The sequence below is a fragment of the Muntiacus reevesi genome, chromosome 9 (genome assembly GCF_963930625.1).
Source record: "Muntiacus reevesi chromosome 9, mMunRee1.1, whole genome shotgun sequence".
NCBI classification, from domain to species: Eukaryota; Metazoa; Chordata; class Mammalia; order Artiodactyla; family Cervidae; genus Muntiacus; species Muntiacus reevesi.
In genome coordinates, this window is record NC_089257.1 from 44,139,389 (window position 1) to 44,166,146 (window position 26,758).

General features: G+C 45.2%; 1 protein-coding gene across 7 annotated transcripts; it reads right to left on the bottom strand.

Annotated features, from left to right (window-relative positions):
- Positions 1 to 16: 16 nt before the first annotated feature.
- Positions 17 to 25,026, bottom strand: FHIP1B (FHF complex subunit HOOK interacting protein 1B). 7 transcript variants are annotated; one of them, XM_065943821.1, is made up of 12 exons: positions 24,934 to 25,026; positions 13,683 to 13,997; positions 12,915 to 13,553; positions 12,402 to 12,560; positions 12,122 to 12,208; positions 11,747 to 11,914; positions 7,853 to 7,932; positions 7,482 to 7,645; positions 6,268 to 7,047; positions 3,613 to 3,791; positions 3,291 to 3,453; positions 17 to 542 (listed from the first exon to the last, which is right to left on the bottom strand). In XM_065943821.1, the coding sequence occupies exons 2-12, from the start codon at positions 13,818 to 13,820 to the stop codon at positions 178 to 180; spliced, it is 2,922 nt and encodes a 973-aa protein (XP_065799893.1). In that variant the 5' UTR covers positions 13,821 to 13,997; positions 24,934 to 25,026; the 3' UTR covers positions 17 to 177. The 7 variants fall into 7 exon arrangements, with proteins under 7 accessions (XP_065799893.1, XP_065799888.1, XP_065799889.1 ...); XM_065943816.1 differs by having other exon boundaries at positions 7,440 to 7,645; XM_065943817.1 differs by having other exon boundaries at positions 7,440 to 7,645; positions 24,919 to 25,022.
- Between the last annotated feature and the right edge of the window lie 1,732 nt (positions 25,027 to 26,758).

Here is a 26,758-nt window from a genome sequence, read left to right on the forward strand (position 1 = left end):
AAAAATGAGCACAGAATAGAGATTTCCCTTTTATACATATTGCAACAAGTTCTCCAGAAAACATTCATCAGAAATAAATTAAAAAGTCTTCTTGCCACTGCCTCCAAACATAAAAAGGAGCCTATACCCTGGCCCCAGCCCAGGCCACCCAAGGCCCTGATTGTCCATGGAAGAAAGTTAAGGATTGAGGGGCCCGAAGCCTGAGACAGGAGGGCCAGACCCCTCCTCGGAAGTATCCAACAAGAAAGGTGAGGTGACAGCGTGCGCCTGGGAGATGGCAGCCAACTCCTTGAGAAACTCAGGGAAAATGACTGCACAGTAGACAGCATTCTTGACTCGCAGAGCCTCACCTTGGCGCTCAGGGGCCCCACCCCGGGGGGGTAGGACTGGTGTCGAAGCCCCAGGGGAGCCCCCACCTAGGCCAAGTCCTGCGCCACCGTCTCTCCCAGGCTGGAGAACCATCTGTGCCGCCTGCCGAGCCCTGGTTGGACTGTGTGCATGCCGCAGGAGTAGCTCCCCCAAGGACGGCCTCCGGCTCTTCACTGGGAACAAACAGGAGTGTCGGGAAGGTGCTGAGGTCAGGCAGAATCCCTTGGCCTGGGAGAGGAGAGGTCCCCACCCCACCCCACCCTCCCAGGTTCATGAACTTCTCAACTAGGACTCTTAACACCTAAGTGCTGCCTGCTCAGCCTCCTTCCCTCCATCCAGCCTTCCCACCAGTCAACCACCATGCTCAGTCTTCAGTCAGTCAACCCTTCACACACTTCATTCCCAGACAGGACCCCTCCCTTCTCCAGGTCCCTTTACCTTGAGGGATTCTCTTACTGCTCCTCCCTTTCCAATCACTATTCTACATCACTAAGCTCTTCCTCCCCAGTCTGTAACATGCCCTTACTTCCTGCTGCCCAGCGCCCTCCTGTACTAGAGTCAAACACTTCCCCTTTCCCCCTGCCCATTTATGACACCTCAGCCACATCCTCTGCTCCTTCAATATCCACAATATCTACATATGCAATCAAGAGTTCAATGACTTTATCAGATCTGTCACACACCACTGTCCCTCCAAGATCTACTCTCCTGTGCTACCACTTGGCCTTCCACCAATTTCTTTCCTAGAACCACCAAAGCTACCCTCCCACTGGTTGTGGCCAGACAACTTCATGTCAGTTCAAATGAACCACTGAAAATACTGCCTTCTCTCCTCTAATTTCCTGCTGAGACTCCTGGCCCTGGATGTATTCTTGTCCCTGTCCAAGACCTAGGGCCTAGACTCTGGGGATCTAGTCTCCAGATCATGATATCATTCCCATTCTCTCCCTCTAATACTGGCAATAGAGATACACTAAACAGATACATTAAATGTGGCTTTCAGAGTCCATTACAACCAGGTTCACACACTTCCTCCCACCTCTTCTAGAGACTCTACAGAGCCCTTGGCTTTGGCACCCACATCTATCTGCTCCCCCTGGAACCTTCCAGGCTCTTCTCATGCTTCTGTAGCCCCTTCTGCCTTAATTTTGTTCTCCTTGATGTTTTCATCCCTGCCCTAATCCCCCTATACCCAACTTTCCTCTAATTTGGCCTCCACTAGCTTCCCATTTTACTGCCCTATCACGATGCATTTCAATAACTTGTTCTCACGTCTTCTCCTCAAACATTAATCTGTGAGTTTAAGGGCTTGCACTCTGTCTTATTTACCCCTATATCCCTGGACCCCTCCACAGTGAACATAGTACCAGGACTGTGGAAGCAAGATTACTTCCTGGCACTAGACCATGAGGAAGTCATACTAAGAAACTTCAACTGGGCCTTCACAGCTTTATAATAATCCTCCTGGATTATTATACTCTCTTTCCAACCTACACACTTTCCTCCGAAAGCCCTCATCTCACCTGTGCTTTCTTACTCAGCATATTATTCTGCTTCCTACTTAGATTAGCAAATAAAGGATGACTTCAATTCCCTAAAATTTCCTCTACATCTCAAAACTCCACTGGTACATATCATTTCCTCCTTTGATCTCTCATTTGCCTCAAAAGGGGAAAAAAAAATTTCCCTGGTGCTTTGGATCCTACTTACTTCCACCACCTTTGGGACCTTGCTCCCTCGGTTATGACAGTCCTCTAGTTCCCGTCTAGATTATCAGCTTTTTGAAAATAAGTATCTCATCTTGTACCTCCATAAGTCCCCTGTACCAAAGACAACACCACATGGCAACCACCCAGATGTACTAAGATGTAGCACTTAGATGTGTGCTAAGTCACTTCAGTCATGTCTAACTCTTTGCAACTCTATGGACTGTAGACCGCCAGGCTCCTCTGTCCAAGGGATTATCCAGGCAGGAATACTGGAGTAGACTGCCATACCTCCTTCAGGGGATCTTCCTGACCCACGAATTGAACTCGCATGTCTTATGCCCCCTGCACTGGCAGGCAGGTTCTTTACCACTAGCACTACCTGGGAAGCTCAAGCACTCAGATACTTGCTGATAAAAGATCTAAATTTAAAACATCATATATAACTCTTCCTTCTTCCTTATACCTCACAACTACTCACCAAACTGCCAATACTTCCTTCCCACTTCCACATTATCAAATTCTTCCTATTTCTACTGTTCTAATTCAAGCCTCACAGGTCACATCTGCATTATGGCAGACGCTTCCTGATTGCTCTTCTGACTCCATCTTTTCCTAACTCCAATGCACCTAGCACATGAAACTTACATATTTATCTCTCCACTCCCACATATAGAACCTCCAATTGGTATCTCACTGCCTAAAAGTTTACAACTTCCACCCATCCCAACTTCTACTCTGAGAACCTTCTGCTGTGAGGAAATCTTCCCAGCCTTACTACCAACTATTCCACCACCTATCAAATTCCCTGCTCCAGCTAAACAGTTCATGCTCTCTCCTGAACAAATAATAAAATCATCCCACTCCTTTGCCACCCAAGTCCTACCCATGTCTCAAGACCCATGTCAAATGTCATATCTTCCACCAAGCTTTAACAATATCACAACCTAAAAAAAACCAATCTCAACCTAGAAACTATTCTGTCCCTTTACCTATCCCAAGCTTCTGGAGTAGTTTTGCTGATACTGTTGATTTGGTTCTCAGTGGACACAACTATTTTTCCTCTGACCAGAAACTTGAAGACAAAATCAAGATTCTACTCTCTGCAACTCTCCAGTTCCCACCACAAGGCTTCAACCTTAGTAAGAATTCAATTAACCTGAGCTAGTTAGTTGCCTAGGGAAGAAGGGGAGGTGGTGGCAGGGTAGACCTCACCTAGAGAATCAGATCGGCGGGGGGCAGGTCCTGCTGCAGGGCCCTCGGTCCAGTCCAACTTGCCACGGGCAATGAGGTACTTCTTGGCTTTGGATAGCAGTGCTGGGAAGTCCTCCTGGGAGGCTGCAAAGCTCTCAATCTTATTCTTCACAGAGCCCAGCACCTATGAAGCACAACTTCATGACATTTCTGGGTGGCTGCAGACTGATATAGTCCTTTCTAGACCCACCAGGCCTGTTACCAGCACCCCCAGGGCCACTCCAGCTGTGGGCCTGGCCCACCATGGAGCCTGGACGCACCCATGCACGCATGCATCGCACACCTGCAGCAGGGACTTGACACTGGGCTGGAAGACCATGTTGGTGTTGAGCAGGAAAGAGCGGAGCAGGGGCTGGGGGTGACAGGCCAGCTGGGCCACCAGCCCCGTCAGCAGGAAGTTGACATAGACGGAGTTCTGCAGCATATTCTCGAGTTTGGCAAAGAGCACAGCCATGAACGGGCCTGGGGAGGTGGGCACAAGGATACAAGGCCTGAACACAGTGCACATCACACACATTCCTCCCCAAAACGAGATCCCCCACTAGGTGAAAATTACTTGTATTTCAGTCTCTGGGAATGTTTAAATATCCTGCGAACACCTATTCTGGACAAGATAAAATGGCAGACACCACATGGACCCACAAGAGGGCCACATGCCAGATTTATACACATTCTAGCTGAAGAGCCAGACAACAGGCTCTGGAATTAGACAGACTTGATTAAATTTGAGCTCTACCGTTAACTAGTAAAATTACTAGATGAATCAAAAATCTCCAAGCACAGTTTCCTACTTGTTAAAATAAGAAAAACACCCACATCACAAAGTTATTAAGAGGATCAAAGAGAGACTGATACACAGCATTTAAGTCAAAATCCAGCAAATTTTAAGTATTCAATAATAACTATAAGCTATATGATATTTCTCAGTTTTTTAAAAAGCTTCACCCAAGAGAACAACTGAAGAAAGAACAAGTGAGTAAGTGATTAGAACCAAAAGAAGAAATCAAGTTACACACATGACAGAGAATAACCCTAGACCTGAGTCAGAAATAAAGCAAGAAGAAAGCATAATGAAGGCAAAGAAGGTAACTATACTGGTCAACTTAAAAGGGGAGAAATCTTTGGAGAACCAAAGAAATAATCAGGTCTGCTCAAGAACTGGGAACAAAAATGGTAAGACAGAATCTGTAGGAAAAAACAGCTTAGTTCAGGGCCAGAAAAAACTGATCCAGGACAGACTCTTTGGTGGAAAGAACTAGCAGAAGAGATTAGAATGACCTTCTAGAAGAACTGGCCTCAACTAAGCCAGGTCACCAACACTAGTGCAGTAGAACCATCACATTCTGTCTGGTTAGGGATTTGTGGGGTAAAGGGACTGTGCCTATGAACTGCCCTAGGAATTAAGCCAGGAGAACAATGAAGGGCAAGAGACGCTGAATCCTGAAAAAGATCCTAGAATAGTCTTCACACTACACACACACAACTAGCTTTAGCTCTAAATCAACTCTTGGTTTAGCAAGGTCCTAAGATACCCCTTGTCATCTCCAGGGGACTTTTTTACAAGACAAAACCTCAGATGAGTTTATGAAGAAGAAAACAGACAGAGAACTTCAGTTAACACTTCAAGAAAATGGTAAAACCTGCACACCACATTCTAGTGGCATAGAAAAGGAAAGAGCAAAGCAGAGGCTAAGGAAATGAATACACCTATTCTCTGTAGTCTGCAAGAGTTGTTATTACTAAAGAGCAAAAGGCCTGATGATGTGCAAGCAGCATGGCAGCATATCCCGGGCCCAGAACATGTACTGACTGTACTGATCAATGCACAATAACCTGACTACAAACAACAGGAAGACATGTGGTGCCTTGGTCAACTATTATATCCCATGCGCCCGAGATAATAATCCTAACCTACCACATGCTGAGTTCTCACAATATACCAGCATCACAGTAAGTGATTTACATGCATCAAAGACATAGACGGGACACTAACTCAAGGAATGTCTAGTCCAAATCACCACACAGCTTCCCAGAAGCGTCTTCCCAACAACCCCCAGGATGGTATACAGAGGAGGAACAAGAGCCAGGTGCGGGCTGGGCTGGGTAAATCGGGATCAAACAAAAACAAAATGGAGTTAGCCAAGCCACTCAGGCCAGGTCTAGCCCCAGGGTCTTTGGAAGAAACCAAACCAAATCAGCTAACCAAACTTAGCTGGGGGGGTCAAGGCCAGTGTTGTCATTTTCCCTGATAGTGGTATGTCACTGATCTAATTTACCCAGACAGAGGTATTTCACTCTATCTGTTGCAATTCTTACCACTAACCATAAACCCTTAGAAAGGCTTACCGAGCAGTCAGAGCAAGGTACAAGGATAGGGAACAGGAGAAACTTGAAACTGAGCCCTTCTCTAAAGAGGTTGGGAGAAAGGAGCCCAGGGCTGAAGAAGGAAAGTCCATCAGAGAGCTGACTATGGGCCACAGAAGAGCTGACAGGAGACCCAACACCCAGACAGATACACTGGTGGGAACAGCATGGAATAGCATGATTTACAGGTGCCTCACAAACAGGACAGCACATGTCTTCCACATGGTTCAGATGTATTACTGTGATTTATCAGGAAACACCAAACACAAAATATCCTGATCACACATCCCAGGAAACAGCCAGACTGAGGAAGAATTGGAACATGCACATAGGACAGACACATAAGGCTTAGACAAAAGTCAATTCTCAAACCAGCACAAGCATGGAAGATGTACAGACAGACACAGAAACACAAGTATGACGTGATATGTATCTGGAGGGGACCCAAGCAAAATGGATGAGGAGCTAGGCAAGTACACAGGAATGACATGGCCAAGAAGTCTCAGAAACTAGCACAAACAGGTCGAGAACATGCAAAGTACACAAAGGCGAAGACCTAGGCTAAGTAGCTTACCAGTGAAGGGCTGGCTTGGCAGCTGGTTGAGAGTCCGCAAAGGGCTGCTGAGGAAGGGGCCAGGGGGCTCAGGGGGACAGGTGAAGCTCTCGTAGGCCTCCTCCTCCTCAAGAGGTAGTGAAGGCTCTAGAGGGGGCTCAGAGCCAGCACCCCCATTGCTCAATGCCACCTCAAGCTCCCGAAGCTCCTGCCCAAAGCCCTCTAGTCCTGCCATGCCCTCAGAGGTGTCCTCAAGCGGTTCCCCAGCTCCCTCCTTTGGCACCCGACGAACCTTCTTGGCCCCCTCAGGCCACGGTCCTGGCAGCCCATTGAGCTGGGGAGGGGGCAGGTGGCCAAGGCTTCCCCGTGCACCCCCAGCCAGCACCCCACTCCCCAGCTCTTCCTCCTCCCCTTCCCCCGCATTGTCCCTGCCCTCCTCGGGCAGTAGGCTGCGCTTCTTAGTCCGGGAGCCAACAGGACTGGGCTCAGGAGGGGGCCGCTCGCCGTCATAGGGGGCAGACCAGGTACGGCAGGCCTGGACACAGCGGTCCACACCACGACGCGCCTCACGCAGGTACTCCAGGTAATTGTCTTCCAGCTCACCAGGCTCCTCCACAGGGCTGGGCCGGCGGCCAGGGCTGGAGGCTGGGGACGTGGCAAGCCCTGGTGAGCGAGGGGCTGGGGCTGGGGACTCGGAGCCACCCAGGCTCTGCTGTCGCAGGAAGAGGGCTAGACGAGATGGTGTGGAGGGCCGGGGTACCGTCACCACAGAAGAGGAGTCAACACTTGGGCTTCCAGGGCCTGCCGAGGGGAAAGAACATAAGAGGGATCAAAGAGTCAGAGGTGCGGGAAGAGGGATGAGACACCATGGGTAACTACATGAGACAGCAACAAAGCAGCAGAAATGTGACTGGCTCGGACAGCTGACTCTCCACCACTCAAATTAAGCTTTTCCTCATTCAACACCTCCCTCACCACCGTCCCCACAAAAACAATAGAAACAGAAAAGCATGACCAGACTGAAGAAAAGGAACAGCTTTGCTCAGAAGCTAAACTTCTCCGGTAGAGTTAATGATCCACCCTCCAACACCTCTCATCAACTTCCCTAAAGATGGAATGCCACTCACGGCCACCTCCCTCCTTTCACCCTGGCCCCGCCTTCTTGCTACACTCGCCCAGGACCCAGGCCATACCCGTTGTGTCCTCCCTTCTCCCTGCCTCTCTGCTAGGCCCACCTCGTGCCCATGAGGCATGCTCTGGACGAGGTGGGCTGGAGGCACGGTGCCGACAACAGCGTGGGATTAGGGAGAGAAACTTGTCTGCGGCTCGTCCATATAGGTCCACATCACGCACAGCCGGCTTCTGGCTCAGCATCACATGGTTACACGGGACAAGATACCTAGGAAAGATAGCAGAAAAGAAAGGATAAATCAGGAAGGAAGGACAGGGTTTGGGAGAACATCAGTGGAACTACAGGGCTAAGCCAGGTTTCAAGAGGACACGCACAAGCAACCCCAATGCAACCCATCATCCCAGCAGTGCACAAGGCATGAAGAGCCATGAAGGTTCAGGATCAGCCATCCCTCAGCCCTGCCCCAACAGGTACCTGAGAACCAGCTGCAGCAGGACATCCTCACAGCTGAGGTTCAGAAGGGTCCTGAAGAGACTCAAAGACACCATGCAGAGCTGGGGGGGGGGGGGGGGAGGGCGGGGAAGATGAGTCACTGTAAGAGCTCTCAGCCCTCTAGGATGTTAACAAATGGGAACCGCCCCCCACAACCTAAGGCCCAACCAACCACTCTTAAAACAACAATGGCATAGGGCCTGGCATATAACAATCATTCAAATATTAAATAAATGATTACACTATCTTTTGTGTTCAAGACTTCATTATTGACAGACAGGAACAAACTGTGTACCAGATTTAATGCATTTCTATAGACCACATACATGTCATCAAACTCTGGCTATATATACCTGGCAACAGCGATTCTAGCAACACTTAAATGGAAGGAATACCCATGAAGAGACTCCAGGAAATACTGGGACTGAGTGAATGTCTAACAGGAGACAACACAAAATGATAACTAAGTGAATGCCAGTCAGCAGACTGTAGCAGCATAGTAACTAAATGCCTACCAGCAAGAAACCAGAGGGAACCTGGAAGAATCCCAGCTAGGAAGTAGGTTGGGCAGTGAACATGGAGTGTGAGTCACCTCTCCAACACCAGTGTCTCTCGGAGAAGGTAGGATAAAGAAAAGTTCAAGGGCAGTTGACAGGAAAAGGAAAAAATAGGTGGGTCCAGAACAAGGGAAACCTTTTGTTTCAGAAAAGTAATAAGGGTGGTTCACCTCCAGCTAGGCAAAAACAGCAGACACAAGTAAGTTCTCCCTCACTCCTCTGAATCCCCAAGTGCTGTCTCTATACTTTCCTTATGACAGGTATACCTCGAGCTCCTCGAAGACAAATACTGGGTCTTAGTCTAGGGCACTACCTCCACAGTCTAGGTGTTCATCATTTACCAAACGACTGAGGGGAAATTAAAAGCCAGTCATGGTGGGAAAGAGATAAGATAGCAGTTCACATTTTAGTCAGCATGGATATTTATCCTAAATGACCATCTTAACTAGCACTCAGACTCATTAAAACATGAGTTTTAATGTTTTAATGAAAACACTCAGACTCATTAAAGATTGTGTGGTAGGTAGAAAAATGGTCCCTCAAAGATGTACAGATCCTAATCTCCAGATCTTGTACCTTTTTATCTTACATGGCAGAAGGGACTTTCCAGGCATGATTAAGGTTATTAAGGAATTTAAGTTGAGGAGAGTAGCCTGGATTATCCAGAGAGGCCCAGTTAAATCACACGAGTCTTTAAAAGCAAATAATATTTTCTAGTTGGGTCAAAAAGAAAGAGATTTGAACCATAAGAGGGACTCCATCCACCACTGATGATTTTGAAAGTGTAAGGAGTCACAAGTCAAGGATTCAGCTGGTCTCTAGAAGCTGGGAATGGTTCCCAGCTGACAGCCAGCAAGAAAATAGTAATCTCAGTCCTTTAACTACAATTAAATAAACATGACCAAGGACTAAAATGATCAAGGAAATGGATTTTCTCCTGGGCCCTCCAGAAAAGACGCAGCCCCGTTGGCATTTTGATTTTAGTAGGGTAAGGTCAGTACCAGATACATGACCTACAGAATGGTAAGGTAATAAATTTGTGTTGTTTTAAGCCACTATGTTTGTGATAAATTGTTATGACAGCAATAGGAAACTAATACAGATACTCGGGTACTCAGACTAGCTAGCCAGCATTATTCACCTTAAGCCATGAAAGTCAGACTATAGTGGTTACAAAGTCACGCCAATAGAATCAAGCTTAAAAGGGCCAAAGAGAGGAAAGGGAAAGCACCTGCATATTTACCATGGGAATCCTGAAATCAGAATAGACTTGGTTCCTCCAAGAGCAGACAGCCAAGAATAAATACCCAAAAACCACAAAAGGCTCTTGAAACCAGAGGACCAAATGCAATACTAACAGAAATATGTGCTAAAGACTAAAGACACTGAGGGAGAATCAAAGAAGTTAGGGTAAGATTAAGACAAAAACAAGATGAACAGAGCCCAGCACAGGAAAAAAATAAATCAACCCTAGGAAGGAAATCAACATTCTCAGAATATGAACAGAACACTCTATGAGGCCAAAAAGATTTAAGACAATGGTTGAACTTCAGCATAATTAGAAATAAAACTTTTTCAATATCTTTGGAAAATTAAAGCTTTGGCAACTATTTCCTACTGGTTTATGCCAATAATTCTTAAGCTAAGGCATGTATCATACTTACATTTTGGAGTATTATAAAAGTTCACATGCCTTGGGCCTACTTCCAAAGACTGTAACTCAAGAGACTTAAAGCAGAGCTTAGAATCTGTTGTAGTTATTGTCATTTTCAAATTTTAGGGTATACACTTGGTTCAGAAACACTGGTCAAATCAGAGTCAGTCTAAAAACCTCACACATACCCTAACTTAGCTACTCAGGAGAATGTCAAGTATACAAAACATAGCTATCCAGAAATCTTACCTACCTCAAACCCTACTACCAGGTAACTCAGTTAACTGGAACAACTTTCCAGAACCCTTAGTGATCCAGGAACTTCTATTTCAAACACAAAGACCCAGAGAACTTCAATTATTTGTAATAAAGGGAGGAAACAAAAATGGTGATAGAGCCAAAATAAATGCCATAAAGTGCATGGCTAAACAAATGCTTTATTTCCCCCAGAAAGACTATAGATCTTTATTACTTAGAAACAATTTACACCTATTTTATATATATTTCTATTGGTTAAAATCTAAACTTCTTACCATGGTCTACAAAGTCATGCATGATCTGAATCTTACCCACCTCTCCCTCCTTTCTCCCCCATGCTCACTACACCTCCAGTCACACTGGTCTTTTATCTCCTCAAATACATTTCATTTCCTCTTCCCCTCTTGTGTCCTTTGCAAGCACTGCTCCCTCTGCCTAGACTGTTCTTCGCTTGCTCTTGAGTAGGCTAGCTCCCTCATGACCTTTAGGTCTCAGTTCAATGTCATCTCCTCTGACAAGTTTTTTGATCACCCTACTGGCTTAGATGGTAAAGAATCCACCTGCCAACACATATTCAAATTTTAATCCTGGGTTGGATCCCTGGGTCAGGAAGATCCCCTAGAAAAGGGAATGATGACTCACTCCAGTATTCTTGCCTAGAGAATTTCAGGGAGACAGGGCCTGGCAGGCTATAGTCCATGGGGTCACAAAGACTTGGATACAACTGAGTGACTATCACTTTCACTCTCTGTTTTCTAAGCAGCCTTTTTTTATAAAAATGACCTCAACCTTCAATTATTTCAGTTATGTGTTTGCTTATCTACCTCCTCTATGAAGGAAGCTCCATGAAGTCAGCAACCACTGCTTACCATTATACCCTCAGTACCAGAGAACAATACAGTGAACACTGAACATTCAATCAAAACATTCAGGAGGAAGGAATGTAACTAGGCAGGTGGGCAGAGGGGTGCCCCAAGTTACAGCAGTTCAAGTGCAGCAAATCCAAAAGGAAGAACAGGTGAACACACTAGTTACAAAGCAGGCTCAAAGCCTGAAGGTGACCTCGAGTCACCCACAAGCCACAGAGCACTACACAGGTGAGGAGAATCTCAAGTCAATGCCATAATACAAGTGCTGCACACTGGCAAAACCTATAGCCATGAGTGGCCAAAGTCATTCAGAAAATATAACTGTCCTATGTAGATCCAGATATTACAAAAGCAGGGAAGCACATTGAAAATGTCCCCAAAACATTAAAAGTTTAATACTAGAAAGAAAATGCCACCTAACTTTGAAGTGATTACTGGAGACAAAGGCCAAAGAAGGGCAGGAACACCCTCCCGGAACAAAGGTTGGAGAGAGGAGATGGCTCACCCAGGTAAGCCAGGACAGAGGTAGGGGCCATACCCGGGAGTTGCTGCCAATACGGGCAACAAGGGTGTCAAGGATGGTGTGGGTGTCATGCCGGTGTAACAGCAGGAATCGCAGGAAGGTACGGAGCAAGGCAGGCTCTGAAATACTCCGTAGGAAAAGTTCCAGATAGGCGGTACTGGCGATCATCTCCTCCACAGAGGTCTGAACGAAGGGAAGGGAAAGTTTGGAAATTTAGGGCTTCCCCACACATACACAAAGCCATTTTCCCTAAGTTCTAAGGAGGTACCAGGAACAGACAGGGAAAAAGGGAGGAGTACCCTGCCCACTGTCACCCACACTGGTCCTGGCATTGAGATAACCACTCCTCAGCCTAACCTCTTAATCTGCCTTGCCACCCATGACTCTCACCTTGTGCAGGGCAGGGCCCATGACTGGCACCAGGAACCCATTATGGATATAATCAACCAGCTGCTTTTGCACCAGAGGATGAGCTACCTGTATGGGTACAAAAGAGAGGATGGAGCATTTTGAAGGGGGCTACTGTCAGGAAGGGAGCAAAATGTTAGAACACATATATGCCCTCTCCCCTCAAGCTGAAAGAAAATCAGAACTCCAGAGAATGCACTTTCTCCCACCCCATTACCCCAGAATGACCAAAGGTCAGAGCTCCTGGGAACCCCAGTCCCACCTGAATGACGGCATTGCAGAACTCTAGGGAACTCATGAAGAGCGCAAGGGCTGGCACTCCGAGCCAGTCCTCCCGTCGCAGGCAGTGCCAATCATCCCCTGGAACTTCAATCTTTCGGGGCAGTGATGAGTACAGGGCACTCAGCCCTGTGGCCAGCACCTGGGGGCCATCCCCAAGGACAGGTTACCAAAGGCACAGACAATATAAAAAATGGAAACAGGGAACTATTAACCCAGAGTTTTTATGGGAGTAGGGATAAAAGCTATTACCAGAGCAGATATTTAGTTACCCAAAGTGCCAAGACATCACCTGGGCACACTGGCCCATGAAAAGCCTTCATACCTGCCTTATCCACATGAGCCCAAGTTTCATCCCCACCCCAATTTCAGGTGTTGCATTCAAACCCAGGGGGCTACTTGCTAAAGGAGAGGGCCCCAGGGCATAGCCCCTCCACACCTCCTAAATGGGAAGGTGCTGACACCACACCCCACACCCATCCCCGGAGGTGCTGACCGGGCAGAAGTATGAGTGGTCTGCGATGTAGCGGCCCACGGTGGGACTTCCGGCTGACAGAGCCATGAGCAGCAGCAGGGCGTCACGGGCCTGCTGGCCCAGGCTGCCCTCTCGATGGACAAAAGGGACAAGGCGAGAAAAGAGGAGAAGACGGGGAGCAGCTCCAGGTTCAGAAGGTGGCTGCAGGAAGAACTCGAGCAATGAAGGCTCCCGGGCCAGACACACGCACAGCTGGCTAAGAAGTAGCACCAGGCCTTCATCCAGTGCTGGGCTACTGGGCACAGGGTGGCCACAGGCATCCAGCAAAATCAGTAGAGCCTCACGAACTGGACCATGCCGCAACAGGGGCTGGCGAGCTTCGCTCACTAGCATTTCAAAGAGTTTCAGTTGCTCAGCCCGCCGTTCCTCAACCCCATCCCCAAGCTCATCCCATTGAAGCTGCCATGTCAACACACGGGTTAGCAGATCCTCACGCAGAGCAAACTCAAGCAGGGGCCCAGGAGCTGTGGGGACGGATGACACTGTGCGATCCTCTGCCAGGAGTGTCAGCATCTGGTAAGTGTGGTTGCGCACAGCACTGAGATCATCAGCACCCCCAGGAGCTGCCCGAGGGCCTTGCCGCTCCAGGATTCGCACCACCTGGGGAATCAGGACAGATAAGAGAAGGAAACCAAGATAAGCTGACAAGATGACAAGGTGAGAGAACACAGAAATTTAGAGGGATTCAGGCAGCTAGTACACTGGGCCCCTGGGCATAGAGTCTCCTACCTGGGACCAGTGATTCTTAAAGACCATGAGGCAAGTCTCAGGGTCAGCCATGACAGGGGTCTGCAGACTGGCCCCTTGTGGTACACGGTGCCCAGGGCCCCGGGAGGCCAGTCTGCTCAGCCAGTTCATCCTCTCCATGAGGCAGGCTGGGCCGGGCCAGCGGCCAGAGAGTCACACTCTGAGAACTCGCCAGCTGGAGGCTTTCTCCACTTGTGTCTCTAGTCTGCTTCATCCGGTCTGCAGGAGCCAACAGCTGCCCATGGAGCCAAAAGATGCACCAGGCTGGAACAGTGAGCCCAATCCAGACCCACAAATCTAATTCAAAGAGAAAGAATAGAGAGATTAACAGAAGTTTGTCTCTTTCTACCACCCACCAGGAAGAACTCAGAACCACCACCCCACTGAAAACCACACATGCAATCAGCACCTTAAATTCAACACATGTAAAACAGAACTCATCCCAGCACCAAACCTGTGTTACTTTCCCAGCCTTCTCCACCTTAATAAATGATAGCAATATTCACCTACTTGCTCAGGTCAAACACCTGGGCATCATCCTTCTTTCTTCTTGTTAGTACCTCCAATATCCAGTTCATCAGCCTATAATCTATACCTCCAAACATGTCTCACTATTCCAATAGCTTTCAATCTGGTCTTCATGCCTCCAGTCTTACCCCTCTGAGACTCTATTCCCCACACAGCAACCAGAATTTTAAAACATAAATTATACTACATCTCTCCTCTGCTGAAAACCCTCCAATGACTCCCTATCACACTGGTAATAATCCAAGTCCTTTACCTTGGCCTCTAGGGCACTATCTAATCTAACCTGTATAACTCCTACGTGCCCCTTCTCACACATACTTCACTCATAAGAGACTTTCTTGAACACTAGCTCTTTCCTCTGTCTGGAATGCACTTTTCCTGATCTTCACGTTGTTCACATCACTCGGTTCTTTCCAAATGCCATTTCCTCAAAGAGAACTTACTTAACAATTCTATCGAAACTGCATTTTCCCACCTTCACTCTCTAGCTTTCTAATCCTCCTTTCTTCTGCATAATTTTTTTATTTTCTGAAAATATTTATTTGCCTACTCATTTATCTATCTTCCCTACTACAGTGTAAGCTCACTGAGGACAAGGTTTCTCTGTTGCTTCCCCAGTACCTAGAGATCAATAAATTATTTGCTGAATGTATAGATGCTCAAGTGAATGAATGAACGAACGAACAATCAGGAAATCCAGTCTAGATCTGACTCTAGCCCTCTGGGACTTCTGAGGAAGAAACCTTTTTCTATTACAGGTCCCTCCCTAGAAGCCCACCCAATAGGAAATACACAAACAGATCTTTAACTTGATGAATAATCTTAAGAGGTAAAAATTCAGAACCAATCAAAAAAGCAAAAGAATTTTCATTCTAGAAAAAAATACAAGGATACACTCCCATAAACACACATATACCCACTCCTGTCAAATGCATTCAACATTCACTCCTGGGGACATGACACAACACCCTCATTAAAGAAAGAGTTGTTGTTCAGTCACTAAGTCGTGTCCGACTCTTTGTAACCCCAGGAACTGCAGCATGCCACACTTCCCTGTTCTTCACTATTTTCCGAAGTTTGCTCAAACTCAAGTCCACTGAGTTGGTGATGCCATCCAACTATCTTATCCTCTGCCACCACATCCATACAAGACTACTGAAAAAACCATAGCTTTGACAAGAAAGACCTTTGCTGGCAAAGTAATGTCTCTGTTTCTTAATATGCTGTCTAGGTTGGTCACAGTTTTCCTTCCAAGGAGCAAGCATCTTTTAATTTTGTGATTGCAGTCACTGTCTGCATTGATTTTTGGAGTCCAAGAATATAAAATCTGTCATTGCTTCCACTTTTTCACCATCTATTTGCCATGAAGTGATGGGACTGGATACCTTAATCTTAGTTTTTTGAATGTTGAGTTTTAAGCCAGCTTTTTCACTCTCCTCTTTCACTCTTATCAAAAGGCTCTTTAGTTCCTGCTTACTTTCTGCCATTAGAGTGGAATCATCTGCATATCTGAGGCTGTTAATATTCCTCCCAGCAGTTTTGATTCCAGCTTGTGATTCATCCAGCCCAGGATTCTGTATGATATACTCTGCATACATAAGTTAAATAAGCAGGGTAACAATATACAGTCTTGACATACTCCTTTCCCATTTTTGAACAAGGCCATTGTTCCATGTCCGGTTCTAACTGTTGCTTCTTGACCTGCATACAAGTGTCTCAGGAGGCAGGTAAGGTGGTCTGGTATTCTCATCTCTTGAAAAATTTTCCAGTTTGTTGTGATCCACACTGTAAAAGGCTTCAGCATAGTCAATGAAGCAGAAGTAGACATTTTTCTGGAATTTCCTTGCTTTTTCTAAGATCCAACAGATGTTCACAATTTGATCTTTGGTTTCTCTGCCTTATCTAAATCCAGCTTATACATTTGAAGTTCTCGGTTCACGTACTGTTGAAGTCTAGCTTGAAGGATTTTGAGCATTACTTTGCTAGCAGGTGAAATGAGTATAGTATATGGTAGTTTGAATTTGCCTCTCTTTGGGACTGGAATGAAAATTGACCTTTTCCAGTCCTGTGGCCACTGCCGAGTTTTTCAAATCTGCTGGCAAACTGAGTGCAACACTTTAACAGCATCATCTTTCAGGATTTTAAATAGCTCAGCTGGAACTCCATCACTTCCACTAGCTTTGTTCGTAGTAATGCTTCCTAAGGTCTACTTGACTTCACACCCCAGTATGTCTGGCTCTAGGTGAGTGACCATACCATCATGGTAAACATCTGTTGGCCTCAGCCATGGCTCACAGTTCCTCCTTCATCACATCTACCACCCTCTCAGCAGTAATGGCTCTCAACAATACCTCCCAAGTATAAAAACTTCAGAGGAAAAAAAACAACTTCAGAGGAAAGGTGTGGTTCAATCATCTTTCCTCTTTACACTCAACAAGGTCTAAAGGAACCCAGAGACCTGCCAACAGACCCACACTTTGCCCTCCAGTTACATTAACCACCATCTCCTTCTACCCAGATACACAGTCTCTCACCACTATCTGCTCACAACTAAAAGGCAGCAACTCTGCTTGCTTAAGGAAACTTTCTTGAGAACAAAAGACAGTCTTTTTTTTTTTTCTAAAAGACACAATGGGAAGAGCCAGTCCTAAAGAGCAGGCAGGGCCCAGTCATTGATTAATTCAGTGTACATCATACCAGTACTGGGGCACTGTGTTAAGCAAGCACTGGAAACACAAAGATGGATAAAAACAGTTGGGGGAGCATAAAAAAAACTTCAATAAAAATTGTAAAGAGGTATTTACAAAAATGTCATGGGGCACTACGGAAAAGAAACTAAATCTGCCTGGAAACTATAAGAGGATTCCAGAAAAGAGGTGATACCTAATGTAAAACTTTAACAAAGAGATATTGGTAACAGAACAGAGCAAAAAGTCTTCTTCATATTAAAAACATTATTTACAAAAATACAGCACTGTGAAAGAACACAATAAATTTAAAGAACAGTTGCAAGTTTGGTGTGGCTTAAGCACAGACTATTTAGAGAAGAGAGGACAATGTTAAGTTAAAAGGTAAACATAGGTGAAGTTTATAAATATCACTGAATATCATGCTGAGGAGTTTTATTTATGAACACCCTGGAATAAAGGAGCTTTTTAAACAAGAAAATGTTAAGATCAAATTGGCCTTTAAAAATATGTCAGCCTTTAAAAATACGTCAGCTAGCAGTACAAGGTAGAGTAGAGAGAGACCAATGGCAGCAGACAATTTATAAGAATGTTTCAATAGTCCATTTAAAAAAAGGATGGCATGAACTAAAGTGGTAAGAGCAGAATCAGAAAAGGTAAATTTGAGATTCACCTCTATGTCCCACAGCATGTCCCATGTGATAATGAAAGTGTTTACACCTGCAATATCTCTGTCACTAATAGCAAGTTCCTTGACAAGAAAGACCATATCATTCATTGTTCTTCGAAATTCCAATGCTAACATAGTAACTGCCATTCAAAAACATTTGTGGAACAAGATGCTGAATTTAAAAATTATAATAGCTAGCACATATTGAGCACTTATATGCGCCAGTCTCCATTCTAAGCACTGCATGCTATTGCTCATTTAAGCCTAATAAAAACCACAGATGTATTATTATCTCCATTTTACACACAAGGAAATCAAAGCCTAGAAATGTTAAATAGCCAAAGTTACCCAGTTAGTAAGTGGCAAGAATGGGATGCAAATGCAGATAATCAGCCTGCAGATTTAACTTAACCATGAAGTAGAAGTAATAAGATCTACCAAATGAATGGAGGATGACAGAAGACCCTAATATGAAGTATAAGAGTCTCAGTAAAAGGTAATTCCAGTAACAGACTAGGAACACGCAACAGAGGAACTCTGTTTTAGAAGAGAATCAGTACAGTTCTGGTCATGTTAAGTTTTTAGACACCGATAAGATATCCACGATGTCTAGAAAGCAAGTAGAAATTATACTCAAGCTCAAGAGTAAAATCACAACTAGAGCTATAAATCCAGGAGTCACCAGCTTATATGCAGTAGATGAAGCTAAGTAAGGGGATGGAATCATCCAAAGAGATCAGTAATCACAAAAGGAGCCAAAGGTGACATCCTGGGGAAAATCAGGATTTACAAAAGCAGAGGAGGAGTCTTTTAAAAAAGACTAGTGAAGGTAGCCAGAAATGGAAGGAGAAATCCAAGAAATAATCAAGAAATCAAGGAAAGGAAGTTTCAGGAAACTGGAGGTTGTCCATAGTGCACAGTCTACAGAGAGATAAAATAATGAAAACTAAAAATAGTCAGTTGATTTTAGCCAGTCAGATGGGGAGCCTCAAGGGCAGCTGTGAAGTGAGGGAAAGAAGCCTGAAGAAAGTAACAGGTTGTGGATAAATCAGAAGGGGATAACTGACCAAAAAAACAAGTATAGTACTAGTCTGAGAAAAAGAAGTACACCACTTTCTCTAAGAAAGGAAGAAAACAGTAAAAGATAAAGCATGGGTGCCACTTCAGGTAAATCTGAAAACTAAAAAAGGAAAGTTAATATCTAATACCACCCCCTACCCAACTACTCTTCCTTCCCTCGCTCACCCAAAAGAGTCGGGGTGAGGGAGAGAGCAGAGACGAGAAAACGGAGGTGCCACAGAATAGATACTCAGTCTTCTACACACAGTTTCCTATAAACCATCAAACACAACCACATTGACTATGGATCACCAGCATGGATGCACTAGAAAAAGTACTTAAGAATCTGTCCTAGTATTTAAGATCCCAAGTAGTCATGGGCTGGAGAAGGCAAAGTCAGCAAGTGCAATTACTAGGAAGAAATTTCCCCTGTTCGGAGAGCTGTCACTTGTCACGGTCTTAGCCCTGGGATACTGCGTCATCCTTTGTCAGTTTCCTTACACTCTGCCCATGCTTTTGTATATATTTACAAGCTGTTTGTTAGCCTTTGGAATTAGGTTCTGGAAGTTGGACACAGTTTAGTTTTGGACACGTTAAAACCTTACTTTGCTGAGACTAGTTGCTTGGCCCTTCTTCAGCTCCCCTGGGGATTGAGTGTGAGGTGGTGAGGATGGAAGTGTCAGAGTAGGTTAGATCTCTCCTTTCTGTCAGAGATGACAGCCCACTTATCATTAAATTCTTTCCAAACCTAATTTATGCCATCTGCTACCTTCAAGGACCCTGACTGATACAACAGTATTACTGGTTACAGACTATTTCCTCAGACATACCTCTTCTGAGGACTGAAAACGAATAGAGGTCCTTAAGGTCCAGCAAGAATAATACAAAGTAGTAAATAAAGCATGAACTTTGGAGTCCCTCAAACAAAGGCTTGAATCTCAACCATTTTCCCACTGCATGACCTTAAATAAATCACACATCAGAGCCTGTTTCCTCAACCTCCAAATTTCTGATGAAATATGTATCGCTACTGTTTTAAGAGTTAAATAAGATAACCTATGTAGAAGTCCAGGTGCTCTGTAAATGACATTTTCCTTCCCACTTCCATATCCTGATCCTGTCTGACCAAGGTGCCCTCATCTCTGACAGAAAGGAGAGCTCTAACCTACTCTGACACTTCCATCCTCACCACCTCACACTCAATCCCCAGGGGAGCTGAAGAAGGGCCAAGCAACCAGTCTCAGCAAAGTTAAGGTTTTTCGTTGTTGTTGTAGTTGTTGTTGTTGTTGTTGTTTTCAAAGTAAGGTTTTAACGTGTCCAAAACTAAATTGCCTCCAGCTTCCAGAACCTAATTCCAAAGACTAACAAACAGCTTCTAGCTTGTGATGTCCCTGGGGCACCACTTCTGCTCCAGTGCTTGACTACATAGGGCACTACTCACAGACCCAAGGGGAACTGGTCTCCAGGGCTTTCCCTCCCCACCCCACCCCCATTTTTTTCCAAAGACCTCAAAAAGAAGAACCACACTGAAATCAGTGTCTCAGAACTCAAAAGCTAACACTTAACCTGGACCCTCTCTTCACCTACTTCAAAAGCCTAAAAGAAAGCCATAGTCAGTGTTCCTGTCACCTACATAAGACTCCCTCACTCCCTGTTAACCCTGAAAAGTTCAGAACAAGACAAAGAAGAGAATGGAATCACCACCCTATGTGCCCTTTCCTCCCATAGCAAAGTCTACAGAAATGCAGACCTCTCTTCCCAAATTCACCTACAAGCTCAGTCACAGGGAAAAAGGAGCTGATCTTCAGACCTCCCAAAGGGCCAGGGCCACGTAGTCACCATAGGGCCCCGAATTCAGACTTACAGGCACACTCAGCAAGGGTGTCCGCCAAGAGCAGGAACAAGGTAGGAAATGGCTCAGCCTCACTTATGAACCTTTGCCCTGGGAGAGGCAAAGAGAGGGAGAGAGTTGGGGGCAGGGATACACCTGTAACACCTACAGCTGACAGAGACCAAACAACCTTCTAAGAACAGGTCAGTGAAGTTCTAAGGCTTCTCATCCCCTTACAAGGGCTCGTCCTAGGCTCTGCCTTTTACTGACCTAAGAGGCAGCAATGTGCTGTTACCCTAGATGCTTAAAGTGGGAAGATCTGACTAAAACCTCATAGGAATACAAAAGGAAAAAACAAACAAACCCCACCTCTTAAGAGCCTGCAATCTAGAGCTCAGATTACACATATCAATCTCTGCTTGTCTATCCCTCAGCCTATACCTATAAAACAAATGGGATATCAGTGAGTGGTCCCAACTCACTCCTCCTCTCCCCAGTAGCACCTCTGCTTCTTGCAGGCATCTCCCCACCTGACTCCAGCAGAGCCCTCATAACACAACGTGAACTCTATCACATGTTGACTCCCCTTACCAAAGTAAATCCCATGTTGTACATGGCTTTCTCCCTCCTTGCAAAGACGGTTGCACCCTCTTTGTGGGAGAGGGTGACAGTGAAGTCAAAGAGGAGGTACAACTGAACCAGATCCTAATGGATGAGAAAAGTTCACTGGGCAGAGAAGAAAAGGCATTCCCAAAAGAGAAAGGAGTAATTACAAAGATTCCAAGGCTCAAAAAAGTAACATGTTTGTTAGGGAGCTGTGAACAATTTATTCAAGCTAGAATACAGAGTAGAGAGTGGCAGGAGATGAGGCTAGACATGAGTCAAGGCCAAATGATGCCATATTAAGGAATTTGGATGTTATCCTACAGAAGACAAAGAGCCAAAATTTTTAAGCATAAGAGCTCCATGATTAAATTTGTATTTTTAGAAAGATCATTCCAGGGACGGATTAGAAAAGAGCAAGTCTGATACATATACTACTATGTATAAAATAGATAACTAGTAAGAATCTACTGTATGGCACAGGGAACTCTCCTTACTGCTCTATGGTGACCTAAATGGAAATTCAAAAAATATGGGATATATGTATGGCTGACTCATTTTGCTGTACAGGAGAAACTGACACAGCAGTGTAAAGCCACTATACTCCAGTAAAAAAAATAAATAAAAAATAATAAAAATTAAATGACCGAAGAAAGGTCTGAAGGCAGGAGACTATCCTGGGGAAAAAGTCCAGATAAGAGATGAGAAGGAAGTAAACTAAAGCCTTATCTGTGAAGATATAACAGAGGAGATGAAGAAAACAGAGATAATATAAAAGGAACTGTATTAAGATTTTAGTGACTGACTACATAGAGGGGGTGAAGGAGCAGAAAGATGGAAGATGACACTGAAGTTCTTGCCTGGACTGCTATATACCATATGGTACAAAAGCAGACATTCAAAGCAAAGACAATGAGTCCTGTTTTGAACATGTTAACTATGATACCTGTGAAGATATACAGGAGATCACTGAGTAAATATGACCGGAACACAGAGAGAGACTAAGACTAGATACAGAGAAGTAATCATCTAATTATGATATATTTTTACATTTCACATTCTCTCTCTAAATTGAAATTATCTTTTCATGTGTCCACCTCTCCCAATGAGATTGAAAATTCCTTGAGACTTCAGAGGACCACATCTTATTTATTGACATCTTGTTATCTCATAAAATGTGAGCATCACAAGGGCAGACTATATGCTGAAGTATCTACTGAATGAATAAATGAATTCATAAATGAATGAATTTGTCCTCCCAGCACTTAGCAGAGTGCTGGCACACAGCAGAGGTGGACTAAATGGTTACACACAGCATTCCAAACATGTTTCTATCTCTACATCATCATCCTCATCTATGTTTCATTTTCTCAGATCTATCACTCAGCTGTATATCATAAAGCAAAACCCATTACACGTAAAGCACTACAATTCAACAGAGATTCAGTATAGCAAACAGTAAGCTTACCAACCTAGTGCTTTCTCCAGAACAATCAAGAATGCACAGTCCCTAAGAACCCTCTGACATATGACTTGAGTGACCTACCATTATCACAATGTGACCCAAGTATTATGGACAACTGTTCCTGTTTTTGCCACATTATTAAACAAAACCTTCAAACCTATGTCACCCTCAAAGTCTCTTTCACCTCTCTTGGAAACAGAACAACTACAAATCATAAAAAAAATATTTTGCCAGTATAATGTCCTCCATGTATCACAACCCTTCTTATAAATCACATGCTTTTTATTCCACATCACCTTCACTCTTTGTTACAAACTTTTTTCCACCCCAAGTCACTCTCATGAGACCAAATCTGGAGTCCAGACTTTCTCTGGCTCCCCAGTTTTGATTCTCCATCTATAAAAAGAGAATTCCTGCCCTTATATACTTCACAGGGAATCTATATAATTCCAGCAAAACCTGAGATCCGTATCAGACAGTAATTCTGAGGAAGCAAGTGCAGTATGCTTCCTCAACATAATACAGCAGCCACACCATCATCCCTCTAAATTTCTGAATTTCATGAACCAGTAGAAATAGATTTTAAAGTTTTTAAAATAGGATCATTACTTTCTATTTTGACAAATAGATCAGTTTTTTAAAACCTATCACTTACTGTCACCATTACTTCATCAGCGAGGAAGCACTTTAACACCAGAAGACTAGGAATGATAATCTAAGAATAAATTTATCTTTATGGAAAACTCATGTTCCATATGTTTTCTTTCTCTCCTTCCACCTTGAACAGATGAAAACTTTACCATAGACTAGCACTGTTTTTAACCCAACGTTTATGAATCACTGCCCTAAAACTCTTTCATTATACATGTACGTTTCATAGGGTTCTGTCTAGGTAAGATTGCCAAAGGTCCCACTACCATGAAAATCTGCTAGGTCTTCAGAGAGAAGCAAAGAAAACATACCACAGAATCATTGTTTCTGAGGCTCAAATTCTTCAATAGAATGGGGACTTGGGCTGCTCCTAATTCTCAGAGAATGGTCTGTATAGGGAAGGTGTACCTCTTCCTGAGGTTGGGAAGGTATCTGCTCTGTGGCAGACTGTCAGTAAAGAAGGAATTTTGATAGTGTGGAAGTGGCAATTATCTGACTGCCAACCCAGCTTTCTAGAACATTCAAAATTTCCATGTGCATGTGGGTTGGCAGGGAACATGGGACCTGTAAAATGCTAATAAAGTGAACCAATTAACATGTCGTGAAGGGAGGAATGATTTCAAAGGGATAAGAGAAAAACTTTTGAGGGTGGTAGAAATGTTCAGTATCTTGAAAATGGTGATGGTTTCACAGATGTAAACATATGTCAGAACCCTCATCAAACATGTACATTTTAAATATGAGTAGTTTACTGTACATAAATTAGTTTTAATTTAACTGTACGTCATCCTGTTTGGAAGTCTAAATACAGCGTTGTATGTAACAAGCCATATTATTTTCATGAAAGTAGAATTAGCAACTTTAAGCAGCTAGTCCAATATATAAGGCAAGCGTCAAAGCCCCACAGCTCAGCACAGATAAGGAACAGCAGTGGAGTAAGGCTGCCCAGAATCAGGTGAAGAGGAAACAAACACAGGCAGTTATAGCCAAAAAAAATCTCTGTGACAGGGAACATCACCAAGTCTGCAGTCCCAAGGAATAACTTGAGGAAACGAGGAATTCCAATGATGACTCTGTTAAACAGTAAGTCTCTAAAATGATTTTCACTACCATTGTTACTGTTGTCCACGACACCTTCATGTTTCGATCCTCCAAAATATGTACAGCCTATCAAGCAGAAGAGCGAAGTGCACAACATTTCCACCCAAGCTATCCTACTCAACCTAAAACTATTGCTCTCTCTGGGCAGGACACTCCATTCAGAACCGACCTCTCATCTTTATCGAGGTCTCACAATCCTCGTTCCTCCCTCCATGCCCTGCCCTCAGCTTCCTCCTGATTCACCAGCTGTCCGCATGTTCCCGCCTTACCCCTGTCTATTCTCCCTCCCAGCACAGGCCTCAACCCCTCCTCACTCTGGTCCCAGGGCTGTCCCTCACTCCTGCCCACAGGAGCCCCAGCTCCTCACTAAACCGTGTTCACAAGTCCCTTTCACTTGGCCCCTCAGAAAGCATCCCGGCCCTTCATACAACCCAGCTCCTTACTTGCCCACTCACCCGAGGCTCTAATCTTGCTCCCCTACCTTAGACACTCACACCCGGCCCCTCACCACATTCCAGCCCCTCACCCTGTCCCCTCACAACGAGGGCAGTCACCAAACCCGGTGCCGTCATTCCCCAGTCCCTCATTCCCTCTCGCGCCTTTCCGGGCTCTCTGGCCCTTACTTAGTGTTCACTCACAGAACCCCGACCCTGACCAGGCCCGATCGCCACCGCGGTGCTAGGTGAGTTCAGGCCGCCATCACTCCTCAGGCGCACCAGCCGCGCCCCGCCCCGCGCCACACGCAACTCGCGCCCCCGCGCACCACACGTAACCGCCCAGCGACGCACCGCTGGGCAGCGGCGTGCCAGCTCATTGGCTGGACCGGGCCAAAGCCAGAGCGTCGATGCTTGTTTCCTGGCAACGGCTGAGCGCAGGGGCGGGGTCGCCGACGGCATTCCGAGCAAGGAATACCGCCTCTTCCCCCCAGGTTCCGCCCCCTCGCACTTGCAAACCCCGCCCTTCTGAAGGACTCCCGCGTGTCACAGGGGAAGACCTCTGGGGAGGAGGAGGCCCGCGGGGTGGAGGCGGAGCCTGAGGAGGAAAGGTCAAACCAGAGGGCAGAAGGCGGGACCTAAAGAGCGACGTGACTAAAAGAGGCAGGGAAAGGCCGGGGGGCGGGGCTTAGGACAGCGATTCGGATAAAAGAGTGACTAACGTGGTAGGGGCGGGGTCACGGGTCCTAAAGGCGCTTACAGAGGAAGAGGGGGCGTGGAGGGGGTGGAGCTAACGTTGGGGGGTAGGTCTAAGGGAAGAAGTTAGCAGGTGAGCTGGACCTGCGGAAAAGCAGAACCTTAGAGAAGGCAGGCAGAGAGTGGTCTAGCTCATTTCTTGAAGTACCTGCGGGAACGGCTTGGATAGGACCCAGGAGATGACCGCACTTCGTTGGCTCGCCAACACCTGCTACCTTGTGATACCTTGGGCACTATCGTTTTCAGTCTCTCAAGGAACATGGAGTAAGCGCCTCCTTTCCAGGCAGAATTCCAGATCAATTATAACCAGTCTCTGCCCTTCGGGATCTCAGCCTTTATAGACAATTGCAAGTGCAATTGCCATCGAGGAGCAGTACTCCTCACACAACACACATCGAGGAGCAGCACTCCTGACACAAAACAAGTGTTATGCGTGTTCAGAGAATGAGGGGGAAGAAGAGCAAACGGGCCTAGGAAAGCCGTCTAGGAGAAGATAATGTCTGAGCAGTCTTTAGAAACAAGCAAGAGTAACATTGAGAAATGAAAGTTTCAGATAAGGTCTGCAGTTTAGTTGCAAATATTGTATCGATGTTAATTCCCTGGATTTGATCACTGTGCTCTAGTTAAGATGATAACAGGGGAACACGAGTAAGGAGTTTACAAGGACTTTCTGTCCTATTTTTGCAATTTTGTAAGCCTACAATTAGTTCAAAAGAAAAAGTAATGGAAGTTTCAGCAAAAAGGATCAGCACATAACAAGGCAAGAAAGAATGGACAACATGTGGGAGGTACTCTGAAAACTGTCATTAGTACAGCTTATCTGGAGCCTAGGGAACATGCAGAGGAAACACTGTGAGATGAGGTTGAAGACATGGACAAAGCTTTGTAGACAATGTTAAGGAGTTTGGATTTTCATCCTTGGGATAATAGAGAACTATAAAAAAAAATGTTATGATCAGATTGATAAGATCCAAATTGGAATAGTAAGGATGTAGAAAAAATGGATATGTGGTTATTAGGTCACCAGGGCTTCATGTTTGGATGAATATGAGAGAAAGTAAGAGGAAAGATTAAAAACTAGACTGGTTTGCCATTTCCTTCTCCAGGGGATCTTCCCAACCCATGGATCCAATTCCCATCTCCTACATTGGCAGGCAGATTCCTTACCACTGAGCTACCTGGGAAGCAAATACAAGCACAGGAAAAACTAAATGATAGGATTAAGTGTCAGCTAGTGATCACTGTTGGAGAAGTGCTGCCTAGAAGAGGGCAA

Coding starts and splice junctions, on each gene's coding strand:
- FHIP1B (XM_065943816.1), bottom strand. CDS start 13,820: ATGGAGAGGATGAACTGGCTGAGCAGACTGGCCTCCCGGGGCCCTGGG. Junction 11,915..12,121: donor TGGGCCCTGCCCTGCACAAG/GTGAGAGTCATG, acceptor CCCTTCGTTCAG/ACCTCTGTGGAGGAGATGAT. Junction 3,792..6,267: donor GCCAAGCCAGCCCTTCACTG/GTAAGCTACTTA, acceptor CCACCTCCCCAG/GCCCGTTCATGGCTGTGCTC.